Consider the following 21,070-nt stretch of genomic DNA (forward strand, 5'->3'; position numbering starts at 1 on the left):
TCGAAGCCCTACACGGCTCCAGATGTTACAACAGCCAAATGCATTTAAGTACATCTCTGCTGTCTTGAGTGGGTGATGGGGCTGGAGTAGCTGGATTCTTGACAACTGTTAGAGGGATGTGGGCCAGGTTTTATGCGTAAGATTTTCTTTAAACACTCAGATGGCTGAGCGTCTGCCTTCGGCTCAGGTCATGATCTCAGGGTCCTGGGATCGAACCCTGCATCGGGGTCCCTGCTTGGCGGGGAGCCTGCTTCTCCCTCTCCCTCTGCTGTTCTCCCTGCTTGTGCTCTCTTGCTCTCTCTATCAAATAAATAAATAAAATCTTAAAAAAATAAAATAAAAAAGATTTTCTTTAAACAAGACCCACTTAGACGTGAAATATTTCTCAGGAGAAATTCTGTTAAAAGGGTTAATGTAGAAACATGTCCCTGCAAAACCACCCAAATACCCAGGACCAAAGCTCAAGACTAAAAGAAGTGATTGTCTTGAGCAAGTCCCAAGTCAGTTTAAAACACAAACACTGCATTTACCCAAGCTGCTAATACCTCTAGCTTCATTATGAAGGGACCCGTCTGGAATAGAGAAGTAGAAAAAAGTCTCCAAGTGGATGTTTTCTTGAGCCACCACTCCTAGTCTAGACCCTTGTCACTCACTTCAAGCTAGATGATTATATTTGTCTCCATTTCTCCTTTAGTTCCTTCCCTCTCTAATCTGCTCTACACATTTTCCCAAACCATTATTTCCAAAAACTTCAATGACTCCCCTACCACAGGATTCAATCCACTCCCCTCAGCCTGGCTTTTGAGGTAATCCACATTGTATGATCTCCACTCTGGCTGCTAACTCTGTCCCACCACAAAATACAGTGGTTTACAGCACAGACACAGAGAACCAAGGAATTAGCAGCAGGAACAAATGTGCTCTGGTATTGCTGCTCCGTATCTGGGTAAATATTCCTGTTGAATGCCAGTAAAACTGTCTAGGTGAGGACATTTAAATGCCAAGAGTGCCTCTCTCTCCTCTGGGGCACAGGGTTTGTAATAAATTCAAAAAAAAAAAAAGAAAAAGATAGTGAGACCTGAATCATCCCAAAGTTATTTAAGCTCCAATATAACAAACCTAGAGCTAATATGCTATTTTTTTCCTCCTAATAAAGTTATTCATTAGAGTTAGTCTGATTAGCTTGGTTTCCTGCTGTAATACTTACTAAAATAGTTAATAATTGTTATGTATTTAGGTGGACTATTTGAAAACTTGTCTTAAGAAATTTTAAATCGTTGAGAAATTTTCATTTACATATAGTTAATATCCTCTTTACAAACCTTTATATTTATTCATATAAGCAACTACTCAAGGACAGAACTCTAGTTCCAGTTACTCATTTTTTATCATCCGGCTTCACACTAGTTTCGAGGAATTTCTGGAGTCACAGCTAACTTTAGGGACAGCGGCATTTCATCCTTTAGCTGAGTCCTGTCCTGACACCACAGGGGAGGCAGTGGAGCCGGTGGTGAAGGCGAAGGAGGACAGCTGAGCGGAGGGTGGGGAGGCGGGGCAGCGGGGAGCGGGGAGGCGCCAGGGCTCTCTCACCTTCAGCAGCTTCATCAGCCCTTCCAGCTGAACCATCAGCTCACGCCTGCTCTCCTGCAGTGCCGACATTCTCTGCTCCAGCTCATCTTTCCTCTGCCTGTCCGAGGGGAAAAGCCCATCAGCAAGAAAACTCTGAAGATAAAGGGATCTTCAAAGAAGGGTCCAAGTGTAGGTGAAACTGATTTTAGACCCGAATTCTGCTACTTACCAGGGTCTGATAAGCTGAGCAAGTCATTTAACCTCTACTAGTTAGAAAGTGGGCATAATATTTGTTTTGCTCTCTTTCCTTTACTGTTGTGAGAATAGTACGTAAAAATGCTTTGGAAAACACACAGTATAGATATGGCAATATAGAGAAAAAGTATTATTAATATTATTAATAAAGCAATTTAAAAAATTCCTCAGGAAGTCAAAAACCTCATTTAGAAAGATACATAAAACTAGTCCACATTTAAATCGGTAGTGAGAAAATGTATGAAAACTGCTCAGGGAGAATAGGGTTCCGTTGCTATTACTTCCAGCACCAGACACCAGCCTCAAGAGCGTGACTGACATTAGGGTGACTCTGTGTCTAAGAGAATTCACTTTTTCCTGAGGACAGATTTCATGTCAATTCTAGCTCAACATGTCCAAAACCAAACTTAAGACTGTGGTCCACAAATAGTTCTCTTTCCTGATTTCTTCCAGTTGTCATGGCTGAAAACTTCAGTCCTCTTTAATACTTTTCTGCTTATATCCTATTCTCCATCACCCAATTGACATGATTCTTTCCTAGAACTTTACGTGTCTTTCTCTCCACACATCTCTCACTTTATCCAGGCACACCTTACCTCACATGTGCAATGGTCTCCCATCCTGATTAATCCTGATTTCACCTGGTATGCTGAGGTGGAATAGAAATCAGGAGACTTAGGGCCACCATTTACTAAATACTACAAACTTGGCCAAGTCACTTACCCTGTAAGAGCTTCAATTTTCTCTTTGCTAAAATGGGACTAACTACAAACAGCAATGGCAATGTTTTGAAGATCAAATAAGATACTAGGTATGAAAGTGTTCTATGAACTTTACAATGCTGCTCAAAGACTGTTCATCATCTTATGTAATAATCTTAGTAGCATTTCTAGCATCACTAACTCTTGCCTTGCATGATCCATGCCTCATCTGTCCACTCTAGTAGCCACTAGCCATACGTGACTACTGAACACTTGAAACATGGGTATTCTGAATTGAGATGCACTGGATTTCAAAACCTTACTGTGAAAAAAAAAAAGAAAGTAAAATATCTCAATATTTTTTAATGTTGATTATATGTTGAAATGGTAATATTTTGGGTAAATCAGGTTAAGTAAAAGATAGTGTTAAAATTAATGGCACCTATTTCCTTTTAGTTTTTCATTGTGGTTGTTAGAAAAGTTTTAATTACATGTGTGGCTCACATTATATTTCTATCAGAGAATGCTGCTCCAGACCCCACCAACATTCCTATCCCTAGTGCCTCACCTTCTATTCCCTTCCATGTCTGGATGTCTAGTTGATGGTTCCTTTTTCCCTAAACAGATCCTATCATTTCACGACTCACAGCCATTCCCCCACTTCTTCCAAATGTTATTCACTCCTTAGTGTCCAACCCAAATGTCACTCTTCCCAGGAAGCTTCTCCTGATTACTTCAGCAGGTGTCAAGTCCTGCTCAATTAATCACCATAGCAATTGGTGCTTCTCTGTGGTACTTAATTTATTTTATCTTGCATTGCCGTCATTCCTACCATGATGCAAAATCCTTGAGGTGAGGGATGAGTCTTTGCATGTACTGAATGGTTAAGAGAATATCACACCTCCAGTATGTACTCAGTTAACATCTGGTGAAGTTACACAATTATTGTTTGAAATCCTCCAAGGACTTCCAATCACCTATCACTTAAGGCTCCCTAGAATCCGGTCTCAATTATTCAACTAATTTTATCTCATATCACTGGCACTTTAAAGATTAATGTAATGGATGCCTGAAACAAATTCTTAGCTCCAAGACTCCTTCCCTCCTCTGAAATGTATCATATAGTTATTTGGGGAATCATGCTGAACCCCAACTCCACTTCTAATCTGAAATGTTTTCTCCCAGGTTTTATCCACATCATCCCTACCTTTCATGGTCTAGCTCAATTTCCACCACCTCCATGGGTCTAACTGCTTCCAGCCTATATATGTGTATATATATATATATACACACATATACACACACATATATATATACACATACATATACACATATATGTATATATGTGTGTATATATTTTCCTTCTTATATTCTTTTTTTTTTTTAAGATTTTATTTTTTATTTGAGACAGAGAGAGATAATGAGCAGGGTGTGGGGCAGAGAGAGAGGAAGAAGCTGACTTCCTGCTGAGCAGGGAGCCCAATGCAGGGCTCGATCTCAGGACTCTGAGATCATGACCTGAGCCAAAGGCTGATGCTTAACTGACTGAGCTACCCAGGCGCCCCACCTACTTAGATTTCTTATGACATAGTGCCCATACTATTTAGTAACACTATATAATATTAGTTAACTGACTAGAAAATTATTTTACATTTATTTTCAAAACTATATTATAAATTTTTAAGATGGAACCATTGTTTTCTAGTCTTCATACTCTCTAAATTTCCAGTACAGTGCAGCTATAAATGCAATATAGAGAAACTGACTCATTCAGTTTTCTAGAAAGCCTTTCTTCCCTGAACTTTTAAGACTGGATGCAGTACTCTTTCCCTGTGCTGTGCATAACCAAGTCATTATAATATGTGGTGAAAATGAATGAACTCCAGCTACATGGAAGGATCCTGAAGCATAATACTGGGGGGCGGCGGGGGGGGGGGGAAGTTTCCACTATATGCATATAATAACATTTCTCGAAAGCTCAAAAAACAAAACACAAAACTAAACACTTCAATATGTGGGAATACACATATATTTGATAATACTATTTAAAAGGCAAAGGAATGATAAACCAAATTCTGGATAGAGGTGAGCTCTGTGGAGAAGGTGGAAGCAAGGAAATGGGATCGGGGGCACTTTTACACAACACGGTTTTAACAATATATGAGTAGATGTGGGTTCATGCGTATTCATTTTATCATTATACTTCGTATCTTACACATTTGTCATATATATGCTGTTGTCATATATGTCATATATATTTGTCATATATATATATTGGAAGCCAATGAATATGCCATTAAAAATAATAATCAAGGGGAAAAGACAACCCTGGTTGTCAGAATTCATGACAACTAATCCTAAGAATGCAATTCTCCATCTTCTTTTATTATACTAGCTGGGTATTGGCAGTTCCTGGATTCCTATATATTGGTCAAAACCAGAAGGATGTCAGATACCTAGGAATGAATCTTGCCCGTTATATGTCTTTTGATAAACAACAGTTCTTAATATGAATATAGATGAATTTACCAACTTCTTTCATGGTTAGTTAAGTGCCTGCCTTCGGCTCAGGTCATGATCCCAGGGTTCTGGGATTGAGCCCCATGTTGGGCTCCCTGCTCAGCAGGGAGTCTGCTTTTTCCTTTCTCTCTGCTCCTCCGCCGCACCCTGATCATGCTCTCTTTCTCTAATAAATAAATAAAATCATAAAAAAAAAAAGACATTCCCTACATTTTCTTCTAAAGTTTTAAAGTTTTGTCTTCATGTTTAATCCATCTGGTGGTATTTTCTCTATACAGTATGAAGCAAAGAGCCAGTATGTTTTGTCTGTATGCATAACCAATCGATCCTGCACAATTATGAAAGAGTCCCTCTTTCTTCAATGATAATGGAAGCTGCTTTTTAGATTATTTAAATACTTCCTGATTTCTCAAGAGTTAGACCCTCCTTGGATTTAGGTTAAATTCTTGCTTCTTGCTGCCTACATGACATGACACCACTGGACTTAGCCCTTTGCCTACTAAATCTATGATATTTTTCAGACCCCTCCAGCTTAATAAAGGACTTCTAGCAATCCCACTTCCAGCAGCAGTTAAAACTGGAGTAGAACCATTTTTGCTTTGCTAAATACAAAATAGTTACTTGTGCCTGAGCCGTGGTGGGGAAACAGAACAGTTGTATCTTATGCTGAGAGTTTGGAATTACACTGGGTTTGAGTCAGCAGGACATGTTCTCCCAGACTTCCTAGTGTAGCACCAACCTGCCAACATCCCAGGCATGCAACAGAGGACCGCATAGCAACCAAATCCTCAAGCCCAATTAAATACAGAAACTAAAATGAATTTTCAGAAGAATGGAAATCTCTATATCTCTAATGATTTTCATCTGCACAGTTTAAATTCTTTGTGACTTATTTATTGATGATATAAATCTAGACAGAAAGATAGTTAGAGAAAAACAATAATGTCCATTCTCTAGGAAAAGAAATCATGGTTGAGAAGCTAAATGACTAAGCCAAAGAAAAATTAAAAAAGGACAGCTATAAGTGGAATAAGTCAATCAGAGAAAGAAAATTATATGATCTAATTCACATGTGGACTTTAAAAACAAAACAGAGGATCATAGGGGAAGAGAGGGAAAAATAAAACAAGATGAAACCAGAGAGGGAGACAAACCATAAGAGACTCTTAATCATAGGAAACAAACTGGGGGTTGCTGGGGGGGGGTGGGGGGGGAGGATGGGGTAACTGGGTGATGGACATTAAAGAGGGCACATGATGTAATGAGCACTGGGTATTATATAAGACTGATGAGTCACTGAACTCTGCCTCTGAAACTAATAATACATTATATGTTAATTAAAAAAAAAAAAGGATAGCTATGCAGAATCCCAGGTGATAGCACATTAAAAATCAACTGTGGAATGTCAAATGTTACAACCTACACAGAAAGAACCCACTCTTTGGAAATTTAGAGGTCTGGTGAAAATCAAGTCACTTAGTGTCCAAAATGTCTTCACTTACCAAAGAGTACACACACATCTTTCTAAGACTGATAGGATATAAGACCCTAATAGCTTTGACTGGTTCACTTTCATGTTACGGTCTTCTAGAAGATTTCTCCATTTCCTCCAAAATAGCATCCGAATGGGGGCTGAAGCTGCTCTCTACCCCTAGTCAGATCCTGTGCCCTTTAGTCTCCCAGTCCTGAGACAGTTTGTATTTATGCTGAAGTGGGAAGATTCCACAGCCATGGTGCAAGGGACTCCCACTTGGTTTTGTGTCTGAGGATGCGTATAGGTAGCAAGCACCCTTCTCCTTCAAGAGTCCTGCTCCATGAGGCACCAGGAGAATATACTCATAGGACAGAAGAGCATTATTCCTGCCAAGAGTCTTTAAAGTCAGACTAATTAACAAGATAAGAAGATTGTAGCACAATGGTCTTAAAGCAATCACAAAAGTATAAACACTGCTCTGCTTGTCCTGGAGCTGGAGAATGGTGTTGACCTGGTTCTGTAATGATGGCTAAAGTTCTCAGAGTCATTAATAATGGAAGCCAAACACCTGAAGCGGTAACAGAATGAGTGGAATGCATTTGTTCTGACAGGACTAGTTATAGTGATAAACAGATTCTATCCCACTAGTTTGGTTCCCTGACACATAAATTCCTACTGTAGCAGATACTTACCTCAGCAGCCGCAGCTCTGCCAGCAATGTGGGGTTCTGCTGCGCCTTCTCGGGGGTGGGCTGGGAAGCCTGCTCATGCTCCAGACGGAGACGCTGGATCTCTTGCAGGATCTCCCTAGGGAGGACAGATGAAAGAAAGATGGCTGCACAGCTCGCTCTTTCCTGTCAGGACTTCTAACTGTAGTACAGTGGCCTCTCCCAATCTTGTTCTGTTTCCGAATGACCAAGATGTCAAAGAGCCACCTTCTTAACACTGCTGCACTTCATATTTCCTCAATGAAACAATCCTTTGTGGTAGAAAAAGTGATATAAATACTCTTCTCAAGAACTTGAAAAATCTCCACAAAAGGAAAACCACCACTAGAAAGCTCTGTTCCTTTCTAGGGAAAGGAAAAAAGAACTCCCTGCAACCTCCTAATGTGGGTCCTATGCTAACTTCTCCCGTCTTTGTCTCTCTTCTTCCTGTTGAGCTGCTGAATGATGAGAGCTGCCATTTCTTCTTCCTGTGCCTGTTACGTTACATCCAACTCCTTGTCCCGGTTTCTGCCTCTCAGGGCATACTGGTGTGCTGTCTGGTCTCCATGCCTTTAATTAATTAATTAATCTATTTATCTATTTATTTATTTATTTTTAAGATTTTATCTACCTATTTGAGAGAGAGAGCACAAGCTGCAGGAGCTGCAGGCAGAGGGAGCAAGTCCCTCCTTGCTCAGCAGGGAGCCTGATGTGGGACTCGATCCCGGGACCCTGGGATCATGACCTGAGCCGAAGGCAGACGCTTAACTGACTGAGCCACCTAGGCGTCCCTCTCTGTGTCTTTAAATGGCTTTGTGGTGAGAGACCAGTCACACACAACACAGTGGGCCAGGATAAGATGACTAGACAGAGCAAAAGGGGGTTGGAGTGGAAAACAGAATCATGGGAGGGGACCTGGTGGGTGGGAGAAGGCACTGGGGTAAAGAATCCACCTGAGGGCACGTAAGCAGGGCTGTGAGCTACCAGAATGTATAGCGTGCAGAGATCTACCGATTAGAGTAGGGGCATTCCCATGAGTTGGTCTGGCCTATATTCACTGAGGTGGGGTCTTTCTTTACAAAGCCAGCTAATCTACAAGGAAAATGAGAAACAGATACTCACATGATGATCTTGGACTTTAGAAGCTGGCTCGACCTCTGCACTTACCTGTTTTTGTTTTCTAGTTCTGCAATAAGCTGTCTTTGTTGTTTGTTGGCATCAAAGTTAAAGCTCAAGTCAGTGGGAGGACGGGTCTACAGTGAGGAGAAAGAAAGGGTTGTTTTTCTTTTTGTTTTTTTGGTGTGTGTGTGATTAAACTATATCCTGAGTCCTAGACTACTGATTTTTTAAAACAGATTTTTTAGGTATAACTTACATACCATAAAATCCACCTATTTTAAGTATACCATTCATGGAGTCTTAGTAAATTTAAACTGTTGTGCAACAATCACCACAGTCCAGTTTTAGAACATTTTCTGTCACCACAAAAAATTCCCTCATGCTGGTTTGTCGTCAATTGCCACTCTCATCCTCAACCACAGGCAACCACTGATAACTTTCTGTCTATAGTTTTGCCTTTTCTAGAAGCTTCATATATATGGACTCATACAATATGCAGTCTTTGGTTTCTGGCTTTCACTAAGCATGATGTTTCTGAGGTTTGTCACTGTTGCTCCATGAATCAGGAGCTCCTTCCCTTTTATTGCTGAATAGTATTCCACTGTTTCCAGTTTTTGACTGTTACAAATGAAGTTGCTGTAAATTTTCATTTACAAGTCTTTGTGTTGATATGTTTTTATTTCTCTTGGGTAAATACCTAGGAGTGGAATTCCCGAGTTATATGTTTACTCTGTATTTAATATTTTGAGGAACGATCCAACTGTTTTCCAAAGTAGCTGTACCATTTTAGAATCCCACCAACGAGGGACAGTTTCAATTTCTCCACATCTTCAACACCTGTCATTGTCTTTTGTTTTAACCAGATTCTAGTGCATGTGAAATATTTAATTTGTGGGGTTTTTTAAAGATTTTATTTATTGAGAGAGAGAGAGAGAGCACGAGGAGGGGGAGGGGCAGAAGGAGAGGGGGGGAGAGAATCCCAAGCAGACTCTGTGCTGAGCGCAGAGCCCAACATGGGGCTTGATCCTGGGATTCTGAGATCATGACCTGAGCTGAAATCAAGAAGTGTCCAATTCAGTGGTTTTTAGTATATTTACAAGATTACTTACTGCCACTAACTCCAGAACATTTTCATCAGCCCCAAAAGAAACCCCATACCCATTAGCAGTCATCCCCCATTCCCCCTACACCCACATCCTGACAACTGCTAACCTATTTTTTCCATCTATGGATTTGCCTATTCTGGATATTTCATATAAATGGAATCATACAATATGTGATCTTTTATGTCTGGCTTCTTTCAGCAAAATGTTTTCAGGGTTCATCTGTGTTGTAGCATGTATCAATACTTCATTTTTTGGGGGGGCTGAACAATATTTTTACATGGATATACCACATTTTGTTTATGCATTCAACAGTTGATGGGCATTTGGGTTCTTCCCATTTTTTGGCTATTTTGAATATGTTGCTATGAACATCTGTGGACACATTTTTGTGTACAGATAGGTTTTCATTTCTCTTGGGTATACATCTAGGAGTGGAATTGCTGGGTCATACAGTAACTGCCTTTTGAGGAACTGCCAAATTATTTTCCTAAGTGGCTGCACCATTTTACATGCTCACCAGCAATTTATGAAGGTTCCATTTTTTCCATATCCTTGTCAACACTTGTTATTGTACATCTTTTTGATCGTAGTCTTCCTAGTAGGTGTGAAGTGGTATCTCCTTGTGAATTCAACTTGCATTTTCCCTATGACTAATCTGTGGAGCATGCGTTCATGTGCTTATTGGGCATTTGCATATCTTCTCTGGAGAAATCATTTGTGGTTTGATTTGCATATCCACTGACATTCCTGACCCTTATTACCTCCTTTAAGAATATGGAAGCCAATCAACACAAACTAGGAAAAAGGATGCATAGGTGATGGTTCCCTTTTTTTTCATTAACCAGAATGGAAGCCCAAAAGGAAGGCTCTGCAATGGCTATGCTTTACACTCTGCACATACTTGGTTCTACCCAAAACATGACCTACCATGAAGCAGAAACTTTGTTTCCTATCTAGAGCTTAAAGATGCAATAAGTAATTCTTTTCATGTGGCACTTCCTAAATAAACAGGGGTAAAACAGCATAGCAAATGTGGGTGGGAGGCTTTTTTTTTTTTTTTTACCAAATACTTTTTTCTTAAAAGAAAAAAAAAAAGGTGATGTTTCTTCTTTTAGAGTGGACCAACAGCCAATTGAGCAAATTTTCTATATTCTTTCCAGAATCTTGTGAGAGCCAGAGCTGAGCCTCAGAAAAATGGCTTGCCTGAGACTGAATCTGCTGTGAATAACAGATTTCCAATTCCTGAAAACTGGAGTTAAAGCAAATGGCTCCTTATTAGCGTGGGATCAGGGAAAATTATGGATGAGGAAATGGGCTCTAAAATGAACTGGCTTCGTGATGGCAAACAAAAACCTCACAGTATTTTACTGGAAATTTCTTTTCTTTTTAAAAAAGATTTTATTTATTTATTTGACAGAGAGAGGGCACAAGTGGAGGGGGAGCGGCAAAGGGAGAGGTGGAAGCAGACTTCCTACTAAGCAGAGAGCCCTATGTGGGGTTCGATCCCAGGACCCCGGGATCATGACCTCTGGGTAGACGCTTAACCGACTTAGCCACCCAGGTGCCCCTTCATTGGATATTTCTAAAGAATTTTTTCAGTTTTCAGTTACTGCAAGGCTGAGGCTTCTTTCAAAGAAGAGGTTAAAACAGGGATCAAGAGTTATTATCAGCAGCAATTCCTAACCAGGTGAGATTCTTTGGCACCAAGAAGTATTGTTACTCAAGTACAAAGAAGCGTGGGTGGAAGAAGATTTCTATCCTGAGGCAGCAGTTCCACTGGGCTGACAACAGGGAGAGCCCCCAGGGGTAAGTGTTTATGATGGCTTATTTCACCCAATCAAATTCTGAACACAGTCAAGTGTACATTAAGTAACAGAGAAACATAGGAGTTTATTTATTTATTATCTTAAACTCCACACTGCTTCTTTTATAAAAAAAAAAAAAAAAAAAGAAAGGCAGGCCAGGTCTCTCTTCCTAAAATGCCTCGAGGATACTGAAGAGAAAAAGATAGAAAGGGAATTATTAGTTCATAAAGACATAGAATACTTCGACCACAAGAGACCTAAGAATGATTTCTTTAAAAAATTAACTAGTTCATTCCTTTATTTAGCAAATATTTCCTGAGCATCTACTATGTGCTAGATACTGTTCTAGGAAGTAGGATGCATGAGTGAGTAAGATACAGCCCCACCCTTGTGTAGCTACATGATGCTGGGAGAGAAAGCTAAGGAACCAAAGATCTAAGTACAGACCATCAGAGGTGATAAATTCAATGATGAAATATAGGGTAACAAAACAGAGTAAACTGAGACAGAAGACTGACTCTTTTTGAATGAGGTGATAATGAAAAGGCTCTCAGAGACTCAGTCAAGTGGGGAAGCAAACCAGGTGCTGGGCTAAGGGATGGGTGTGCTGGGCAGAGGCCAAGGCCTGCAGCTGCTCCATCTGGGTGTGTTCGGGTCAGTATGATGGAACAGAGCAGGCTCTGGTGAAATTGGTAGCAGACTCTAGGAGATGACCCTGGGCCCCGACCACCAAGGGCCTTTTAGTATTGGAGAGTTTCCATTTCATTCTGAAAGTGGTATGAAGCCACTGTAGGATTCTGAACAAGGAAATATGGACTCAAGTCCAAATACTGTAAGTACATACTCTGCCTTCAAGGAGATGGAGCTTATCTCTCAGTCCTTTAGTACAGGCTATCCGTAGTGACTTCTTTCCAAAGAGGACAGTGTGGAAAGCGGGGAAAAAGTAACTTTATGTTGGAGAAACCTGACAAACACTACCTTGGCCAGGTGATCAAGGTCAACATCAACGGTGATAAATGATGTTGGTACTATGTACCCTCGATACAATGGAAGAAAAATGGCGCTTACCTCATCCTCAAAAGCTGTAACTCAAGTCTGATCATGAGGAAAACATCAGACTAATCCCATTTAAGGGACATTCTACAATGTATTCGACTAGTACTCCTCAAAGCTGTCAAGGTCATCAAAAACAAGGAGAGTTAGAGAAACTGTCACAGCCCAGAGGAGACTAACAGACATGACAACTAAATGTAATGTGCTATCCTGGATGGAATCCTGCAGTGGAAAAGGGACATTAGATAAAAACTAACAAAATCTGAACAAAGTATGGACTTTAGTTAATAATAATGCATCAGTATTGGCTCATTAATTGTAATATGTGTGCCATGCTAATATGTTAATAATAGGAGAAACTGAGAATGGGTTATTTGGAAACTCTAGTAGCTTTGCAACTTCTCTGTAAATCTAAAACTGTTCTATAATAAAAAGTTTATAGAAAGTGAACCCTGTTTTGGCTCCTATATAATTTACCATAGTGAGCGAAGAATGGAAGTAGATAGGCTAGCGAGGAATCCTAGGTTTTGCTATCTACTCACTGCAAACCTTGAGTTATTTTATTTCCCTATATTTTTATTTTCTTAGCTGTAAAATGGGAATATTTACAGAAAGATATGTGAAGAGGATCAACTCCTCTGTTACATGAGCATTCTCTTAGGTTTAGGTAATCTCACAGAGCTCTCTCATCTTTAATGAGATGGAAATACATGTGAAAAATACAGAGTAGGGGCGCCTGGGTGGCTCAGGGTAGAAAACAAGACCCTTTCGGGTAAAACTGGGCAAATGTTACAAAACCAAGGAAAGCCGACGTAGTCAGCAAACTATAATCTGGTAGCACGCATTTCTGAAACCTCCTAAAAAAGGACTGGAGGCTTCCCATCTGTACGAACTTGGCAGGATGAGTTCCAGAGATATGCCTGATACCAGCTAGGCTTTCTTTGTATCCCAGGGGCACGCCGCACCCTCCCATCTCGTTTAGACCAAATGGAGGGCTGTGGATTATTAATCTCTCTCAAAAACCCAATGTTTTTTAGGGTAGTGGGTCCCTAGCTAGCTGTAAATCAGAAGACTGAAGTTTTGCTTTTCCTTTTTAAATAAAAATCAGTGGACTCTAAACACAGAGATTCTGATTTAGTAGGCTGGAAGCAAAGCCAAGGATCTATTTTTTAAATGTTTCACATATGATTATAGTATGTATCCATGTTTGACAACTACTATTTTACAGGGGCTTTGAGTCATTAAATGTGTGTGAAATACCACATGGATACTGTTGATCTTTACCTGTAAGAAGCCATAAGGATATTTCTGGAATGGTGCATGCCTGGAGGAGGCAAAGTGATAAGGCTGTGAAGGCTGGGCTGAGCTATCTGAAAAAAAGCTTCTCGGGGGAACATGTGAGGTGGGATGACAACACGCTATTTCCCCTTTCACATTTCTTCCAAGTTTTCCATAATGAAGTTCACATAAAGAAAAAAAAATTAAAAAAAAAAAAAACACAACAACAAACCACCCCAAACCCTCCTCAGATTACATCCAATGTTGCTGATGTTGGTGATGAAATTTTAAGAATTTGCTGTTATTACTATGATTACCACACACTGTAATTTTGTTTTGGTTTGGTTTTAAAGGAATTTAGGCACTCCAGGAAAACAAATGAGCTTTCCTAGCTCATCTAAGCAACCTCGAATCTCTTTGTTCAAGGGTGAGCCTGAAGAGGTTTCAGTGGCCATACTGTCACCTAAGGAGACAGGACGGATCTGCTACGGAGGCACTCCATGGGGTGCAATGCTGGCTGCTCAAGTAATTTAATGGTCTTTTTTTGTTAAAGAAGGTTTTGGAAAAAAAAAGAAAAATCAATACAAAGCCTACCTGGCAGGTTATAAATAAATTCTTTTGAGCCTACACCCACTTTATGCAAAGCACTTGCACGAGTGAGAGATTAGTGGATCGGTAGTCTTCTGTTTAACAGAAATCTAGTCAAGAAGATTCCTTCCTGAGAGGCCCAATATTTAATAAGATAACTACACTTTGGAAAACAAACTGAAGACGAAAGGGACCGTATCAGCATTTCTCTTAAGACCACTCTAACAATGATCATTTTCACACAAATTAGAGAATTGGCATCAGAAACTATCAGGTGTAAACAGACTTATCTTGTTTGCAGGAAAGGAGAACTGTGACCTCCTTTCCAGGGTCAGATGGCTTTGGAGCTTTTATTTACAATATTTTAAAAGCATGAGGTAAAGTCAGTTAAGACTACATCATGGCATTAAATACACTTCATTTTAAAAATTCAACCACAATGCTGTCTATCTCAACACATTTAATTTTATACATTCTAATTTCTACAATGACCTAAACAGTTGTGACTGACTGAGGACACATGTAAGGTGTAACTGATTAAATGGAACTTTTCTTTTTCCCTGATGCCCCCCGCCCCCTCCATTTTGTTCTTTTCCACTAACCTTTAGAGTTGTAATGTTAGGAGTCAGATGTGTGACCTAATACTGGATTCTCAAGGAAAAGTTTGAAGTCTAAACAAACCCAAAGGAATAAATTACTTTTTTGAGGAGAAACAAAGCAAGAACTCTCCATTGGAAGCTTTCGTTACTCTATTTCTCTATGAAGAAGTAAAGATAAATTGGTACAATTCCTAAAAGTAATATACTATGTTTATGGAAGACGGTCCTGAGACACCTGGCTGCCTGTCTAGTCCAATTTCACTCCAAATATTGTTCTCGGGGCTCTAGCCACACAAGCATCTTATAGGCGCTGCAACCTCCGAGCTCAGGGCCTTCACAGAAGCTGAAACAGCCCCCTGTCCCACACTGGGTGTTCCCTTCATGCTCACATAGTCTGTTGTTTCAGCCTCAGATCCTTCCTCCTTTTGTCTTCCTCTTTTCTTCCAGATTTAATGCTCTTCCTGAACTACAACCTTCTGTAGCTAAATCTCAGTAGTTGGCAGACTAGTACCCCAGTCCCAGCTGGACCACTTACAAACTGTCACCTTGATTAGCTTCCTTACCTTTTGGAAGATTAGTTTTCTCATGAGATTGTTTTGATGAATAAATGAGCTAAAATATGCACTTAGAATAATGACTGGCACATAGTAAACAGTCAATAAAAGTTAGCCATCAGTATTATTCTTTTAGCATGAGTCTCACCGGGACCTTTCTCAATCCTGGCCAGAAAAAGTCTTTTTCCTTTTCCTTTGACAGGTTTAGTTACTTTCAGTATATTAATGATATTTGACTATCTTTTTTCATAAAGAAAATTCTTAAAGTTTCAACATAAACATTAGTAGGACTGGATATAATTGGATGTGTTATTTATTTTTAAATAAAGGGGTTTTTTTTTTGTTAATGAAACAATTGTTATATTGTTCTTGGTGTTGAGAAATCTAATTATCGATTCTTTGTAGGTATCTATCCTCTCTGGTTGCTTTTTGAGTATCTTGTCTTTGTATTCTGCAGTTTCACTAGGATACACGTAGGTGTGAACTTTTATTTATCCAGTTTAGGACTCATTGTGATATTTCAGTCTGAGGATTCATGTCATGAATCAATTTTGTAAATTTTTTCAGCCATTAATCCCTCAAATACTTTCTCACCTAATAGAAAATAAATTTACTTTCCTTTTTTGGGGGGGGAGGTGGGGGGATTCCAATGAGTTGACTGTTGGTTCTCCATCTTCCATGTCTGAAAACCTTGTTTCAAATTTTTCACCTTTTTGTGTTGTATTTGGGAAACTTCTTTTTTAAAAAGATTTTATTTTTATTTATTTGACAGAGAGAGAGGAAGAGAGAGCAAACACAAGCAGGGAGAGCAGCAGAGGGAGAGGGAGAAGCAGGCTCTCCACTGAGCAGGGAGCCCAACGTGGGGCTCAATCCTAGGACCCTGGGATCATGACCTGAGCTGAAGGCAGATGCTTAACCATCTGAGCCACCCAGGCGCCCCCATTTGGGGAACCTTCTTACATGTATTTTCCAGCAGACTAATTCTCTGTGCAGCTGTGTCTGACCTAACATTTAACCCATCCACTGAGTTTTAAATTTCAGCAACTTTTGTTTTTAAAATGTTTATGTTCTATTTGGATTGTTTTCATCTCCAGTCTCTTTAGATAGTCTTTTCTTTTATCATGTTTTTAATTCCTTCTTTCAGGTCTGAAGAAATTTTATTTTTTTTAAAGATTTTATTTATTTGACAGAGAGAGACACAGTGAGAGAGGGAGAAGCAGGCTCCCCGCTGAGCAGAGAGCCCCCCGTGGGGCTCGATTCCAGGACCCTGGGATCATTACCTGAGCCGAAGGCAGAAGCTTAATGACTGAGCCACCCAGGCGCCCCTCAGGTCTGAAGAAATTTTAAACATAGTTATTCTATAGCCAATGATTCTAGTATCTAAAGTCACTGACAGAGATGCTCAGGAGTTCATGTTTAGTTGGACTCTTTCTGTGGGAATCACTGCTTGGCCTCAATTGAGAATGTTAACCTCAGGAGAGGATTTATATTTTGCTTCTCCTCAATGCCGTAGGATTAATTTTATATTAAAATTTTACTTTGGTGTTTCTCAATCTATGAAGTAATGTAAATGGACCCAACACAAGTACAGACAGGACTAAGGTTGTGAATCCCCAGGGGAGACCTCTTCCACTCCAACAGGAGGAGAACCTAAAGCTTTCTTGTTCTATCTTTGTGTTGGCGGATGGTCTTCTACACTGTACCTTCACCGGGTTATAATGCTTTCAGGGGCCTAGCTTAATGTGAAAGCCTCATTTCCAACTCTCCACTTTGCATACATACAAGGTTTTGCCCACTGCACCTCAAGACAGTTAAAACCTAAGCATAGGGCAGGAGGGGCAGCAACAGTGGCCCAGGGGCTGCTTTGGGTTTCAGTCCTTTTTAGTTCTCAGGAAAATGAATTCTTTTATCTTCAGATCTCAACACAAGTAACACTTTCTCACAGAGGCCATACAGTGTATGTCAGGGACCTGCTATCCATTTTCATAGTTCCTTCCATTTTTCCTCCAGTGCACCTAATTATTTGTAATTGTTTATTTTTTTTAAGATTTTATTTATTTCAGAAAGAGAGAGAGCATGAGTGGGAGGAGGGACAGAGGGAGAGAGAGGGAAAGAGACTCCCCTGCTGAGTGGGGAGCCTGATGCGGGGCTCGATCCCAGGACCCCGAGATCACGACCTGAGCTGAAGCCAAGAGTCAGATGCTTAACCGACTGAGCCACCAGGCGCCCCTATAGTTAAGTTTAATAGTGTATTTGTTTACTGTTTGTCTCTCTCACTAGACTGTTAGTTCCATGAGGGCAGGAATCATTTGTTCATCATAGTATCCAATCTGGCACATCATAGGAACAAAATAAATATTTGCCAAATGAATACATACATGAGGGAGGGAAGGAAAAATGGATATTAATATGCACATAACTCTTCAAGGAAAGTAAAGGGCTGAAATGAAAGAAAAAAGAGAACATTTTATTATAAATTATTTCAAAATTGCAGTAAACCCATGGCAAATCCTTGGGTAGCCATTTCTCAATGCAATCAAACTTACATATTCACCATTCTTGGTTCCTCTTTCTTTTAACTGAGATATAATACTCATATCCTAAGTATGCCATCCAATCGGTCTTGACAAATACATACAACTCTCGTAACACACACCTCTATAAAAATGCAGAATGTTTCTATCAATCCAGAAAGTTTCCTTACCTTTATTTCAATATCCCCATTCCCAGAAACAGTACCTGGTGCAATTTCCGTCACTATAAATCAATTTTACCTATTCTAGAATTTCATGTACACGTAATCAAATTTATGTACTTTTGGTATGCAGTGTATGAGAATTCCATGTGCTCCACCTCATCTCCAACAATTGATGTTGTCAATCTTTTTCACTGTAGTCATTCTAGTGGGTCATTATGGTTTTAATTGGCATTTTCCTGATGATTAATGATATCAAGCACCTTTTTATGTGCTTATTGCCCATTTGTATATCTTCTTCTGTGAAGTGTCTGTCCAAGTCTTTAGACCATTTAAAATTTGGGCAGGAATTTGAGGTGCAGGAATTCGTTACATAGTTTGTCCTTTGTCAGACACGTGTTGCAAATATTTTCTTTCAGGTTGGGCTTTGTCTTTTTAATAGTATTCTTTAATGAGGAAAGAATTTATTTTCAATAAGGTCCAACTTATCAGTTTTTAATGGTTCATGATTCCTCTAAGAATTCTTTGCCTGCTCCAAAGACATGAAGATATTTTTCTAAGCCTTCTTTTAGTAGCTTTATGGTTTTAGCTTTTATGTTTAAATTTATGATACATTTCAAACTGGTTCCTACGTAAAGTATGAGGAAGAGGTTGAGGTTCTTTATTTCATATAAATATATAGTTTTTCCAGAAGCACTTGTTAAAAAGATTTTCCTTTCCCAACTGAATTTCTTTTGTGCCTTGTTAAAAAAAAAAAAAAAGTCATTTGACCTTATACATGTGAGCTTACTGTATGGATGACTTGTGTATTCTTTTTTTTTTTTTTTTTAAGATTTTATTTATTTATCAGAGAGAGAGAGAGACAGAGGCAGGCAGAGGGAGAAGCTGGCTCCTTGCTGAGGAGCAAGGATCCCAGAACCCTGGGATCATGACCTGAGTCGAAGGCAGACGCTTAACCGACTGAGCCACCCAGGCGTCCCACTTGTGTATTCTTTTGCCAATATCACACTTTCTTGATTACTGTGGCTTTTTGTAAGTCTTGATGTCAAGTAGAGTTGTTAAGTCCTTCAACTTTGCTCTTTTTAAAGACTTGGTTTTTCTAAGTCCTCTGGTTTCCAAATATATTTTAAAATCAGTTGGCCAGTTTCTTCAAAGTTTATTGGGATTTGGATTGGTATTGAATCTACAGATAAATTTGGAAAAATGTGCCATCCTAACTATATTGAATGTGAATATTCCATGGCAAACCTCTCCACTTATTTAGGTTTTCTTTAATTCTTCTCAGCAATATTTTATAGTTTTCAGTCTTAACATCTTTCATTAAATTTATCCATAAGTATTTGATGTTTTTTTAATCTTATAGTAAATGGTGTTTTTCCTAAATTTAGTTTTCTAATTACTCACTGCTATAGATGGAAATATAATCAATTTTTGTACACTGACTTTGTATCCTGCAACACTGCTCTATAGTCATGTATCTGTTCTAGGAGTGTTTTTATAGATTCCTTAGGACTGTCTCTACATAATCATGTCGTCTGCAAATAGGACAGCTTTACTTCTTCCTTTCCAACATTTATGCCCTTTTCTTCACTGGCTAAGGCCTCCAGTACAATTTTGAATAGAGGTGGTGAAAAGTGGACACCTTTGCTTGTTCTCAATATTAGGTAGGAAATACTCCAAAATTTAACCTTTTGGTATAATATTAGCTGTACGTTTTTTTGTAGGTGTTCTTTATCAGATTGAAGAAGCTTCTTTGACTCCTGGTATATTGAGAAATGTTATCATAAATGGGCATTATTGTCAAATATTTTTTCTGCACCTACTGAAATGATCTTATAATTTTCTTTTTTAAACTGCTAATATGGTGAAATACGTTGGCTGATTTTTATGTATTAAATGAATCTGTACTCCTAGGATAAATCTCACTTGATCATGGAGTATTATCCTTTTTATATATTTCCACATTCAATTTGGTAATATTTTGTTAAAGGTTTTTTCATCCATATTCATGAGAGAATTTGATTATGGATTTTATTTTCTTGTAATGGCTTTTTTTTTGTATCAGGTTTAGAGTAGCCTGATAAAATGACTTGGAAAGTGTACCTTCTTCCTCTGTGTATTGAGAATTTATGTCAGATTGTTATTATTTCTTCCTTAAATATATGATAGTATTCAACAGTTCAGCCCTCTGAGCTTAGAGTTTTCTTTGTGGGAAGTTAATTACAAATTCAATTTCCTTAACAGATTTAGGACTATTTAGATTTTCTATTTTTTCTTAAGTCAGTTTTGTTAATTTGTGTCGTTTTTTTAAAAAAGATTCTATACCCTACATGTGGCTTGAACCCACAACTTCAAGATCAAGAGCTGCATACTCTACTGACTGAACCAGCCAGACAACCCTAATTTGTATCTTCCAAGGAATTTGCTTATTTCATCTAGGTTGCCAAATTTATTGGCAAAAAGTTGCTCACAATATTCCCTTATCATCCTTATAATAACTATAGGGTCTGTAGCAATGTCCCTTCTTTCATTTGTGATATTGGTAATTTGTATTTTCTTTCCTTTTTTCTTGATCAGGATTTCTAGGGGGTAATTAATTTTATTGCTTTTTAAAGAACCAAATTCTAGCTCTTTGATTTTCTTCTTTTTTTTAAGATTTTAATTAATTAATTAATTAATTAATTAATTTTACAGACAGACACAGCAAGAGAGGGAACACAAGCAAGTGGAGTAGGAGAGGGAGAAGCAGGCTTCCCGCTGAGCAGGGAGCCCGATGCAGGGCTTGATCCCAGGACCCTGGGATCATGACCTGAGCCGAAGGCAGACGCTTAACAACTGAGCCACCCACGCGCCCCTCTTTGATTTTCTTGATTCATTTTTTATAGAGGATACTGTAGATAAAATTAAAGGCCACTATAATCCCTTCCCTAAACAACCCACTCCTCTCCTTCTGTTCCTGAGGTACCTATTCTTCTAAGTTTCATGTTTACTATCACCTACAATTTGTATATTAAAATAATGCTAATTTCCGCTACTCTACTAGGACCT

General features: G+C 39.0%; 1 protein-coding gene across 7 annotated transcripts in view; it reads right to left on the reverse strand.

Moving 5' to 3' along the window:
• DTNB (dystrobrevin beta) overlaps positions 1-21,070 on the reverse strand; it is a 227,678-nt gene that overhangs the window by 33,033 nt on the left and 173,575 nt on the right. For all 7 annotated transcript variants that reach the window (XM_064571948.1, XM_045884216.3, XM_045884214.3 and 4 more), the window contains 3 exons: positions 8,393-8,478; positions 7,212-7,325; positions 1,591-1,687 (listed from right to left, as the gene is read on the reverse strand). In XM_064571948.1, the coding sequence (XP_064428018.1) occupies positions 1,591-1,687; positions 7,212-7,325; positions 8,393-8,478 (297 nt within the window). The remainder of the gene's footprint in view (positions 1-1,590; positions 1,688-7,211; positions 7,326-8,392; positions 8,479-21,070) is intronic.

The sequence above is a fragment of the Mirounga angustirostris genome, unplaced genomic scaffold (assembly GCF_029215605.1).
Source record: "Mirounga angustirostris isolate CCGP_5_RB_7025 unplaced genomic scaffold, mMirAng1.0.hap1 SCAF_10, whole genome shotgun sequence".
Taxonomy (NCBI): domain Eukaryota; kingdom Metazoa; phylum Chordata; class Mammalia; order Carnivora; family Phocidae; genus Mirounga; species Mirounga angustirostris.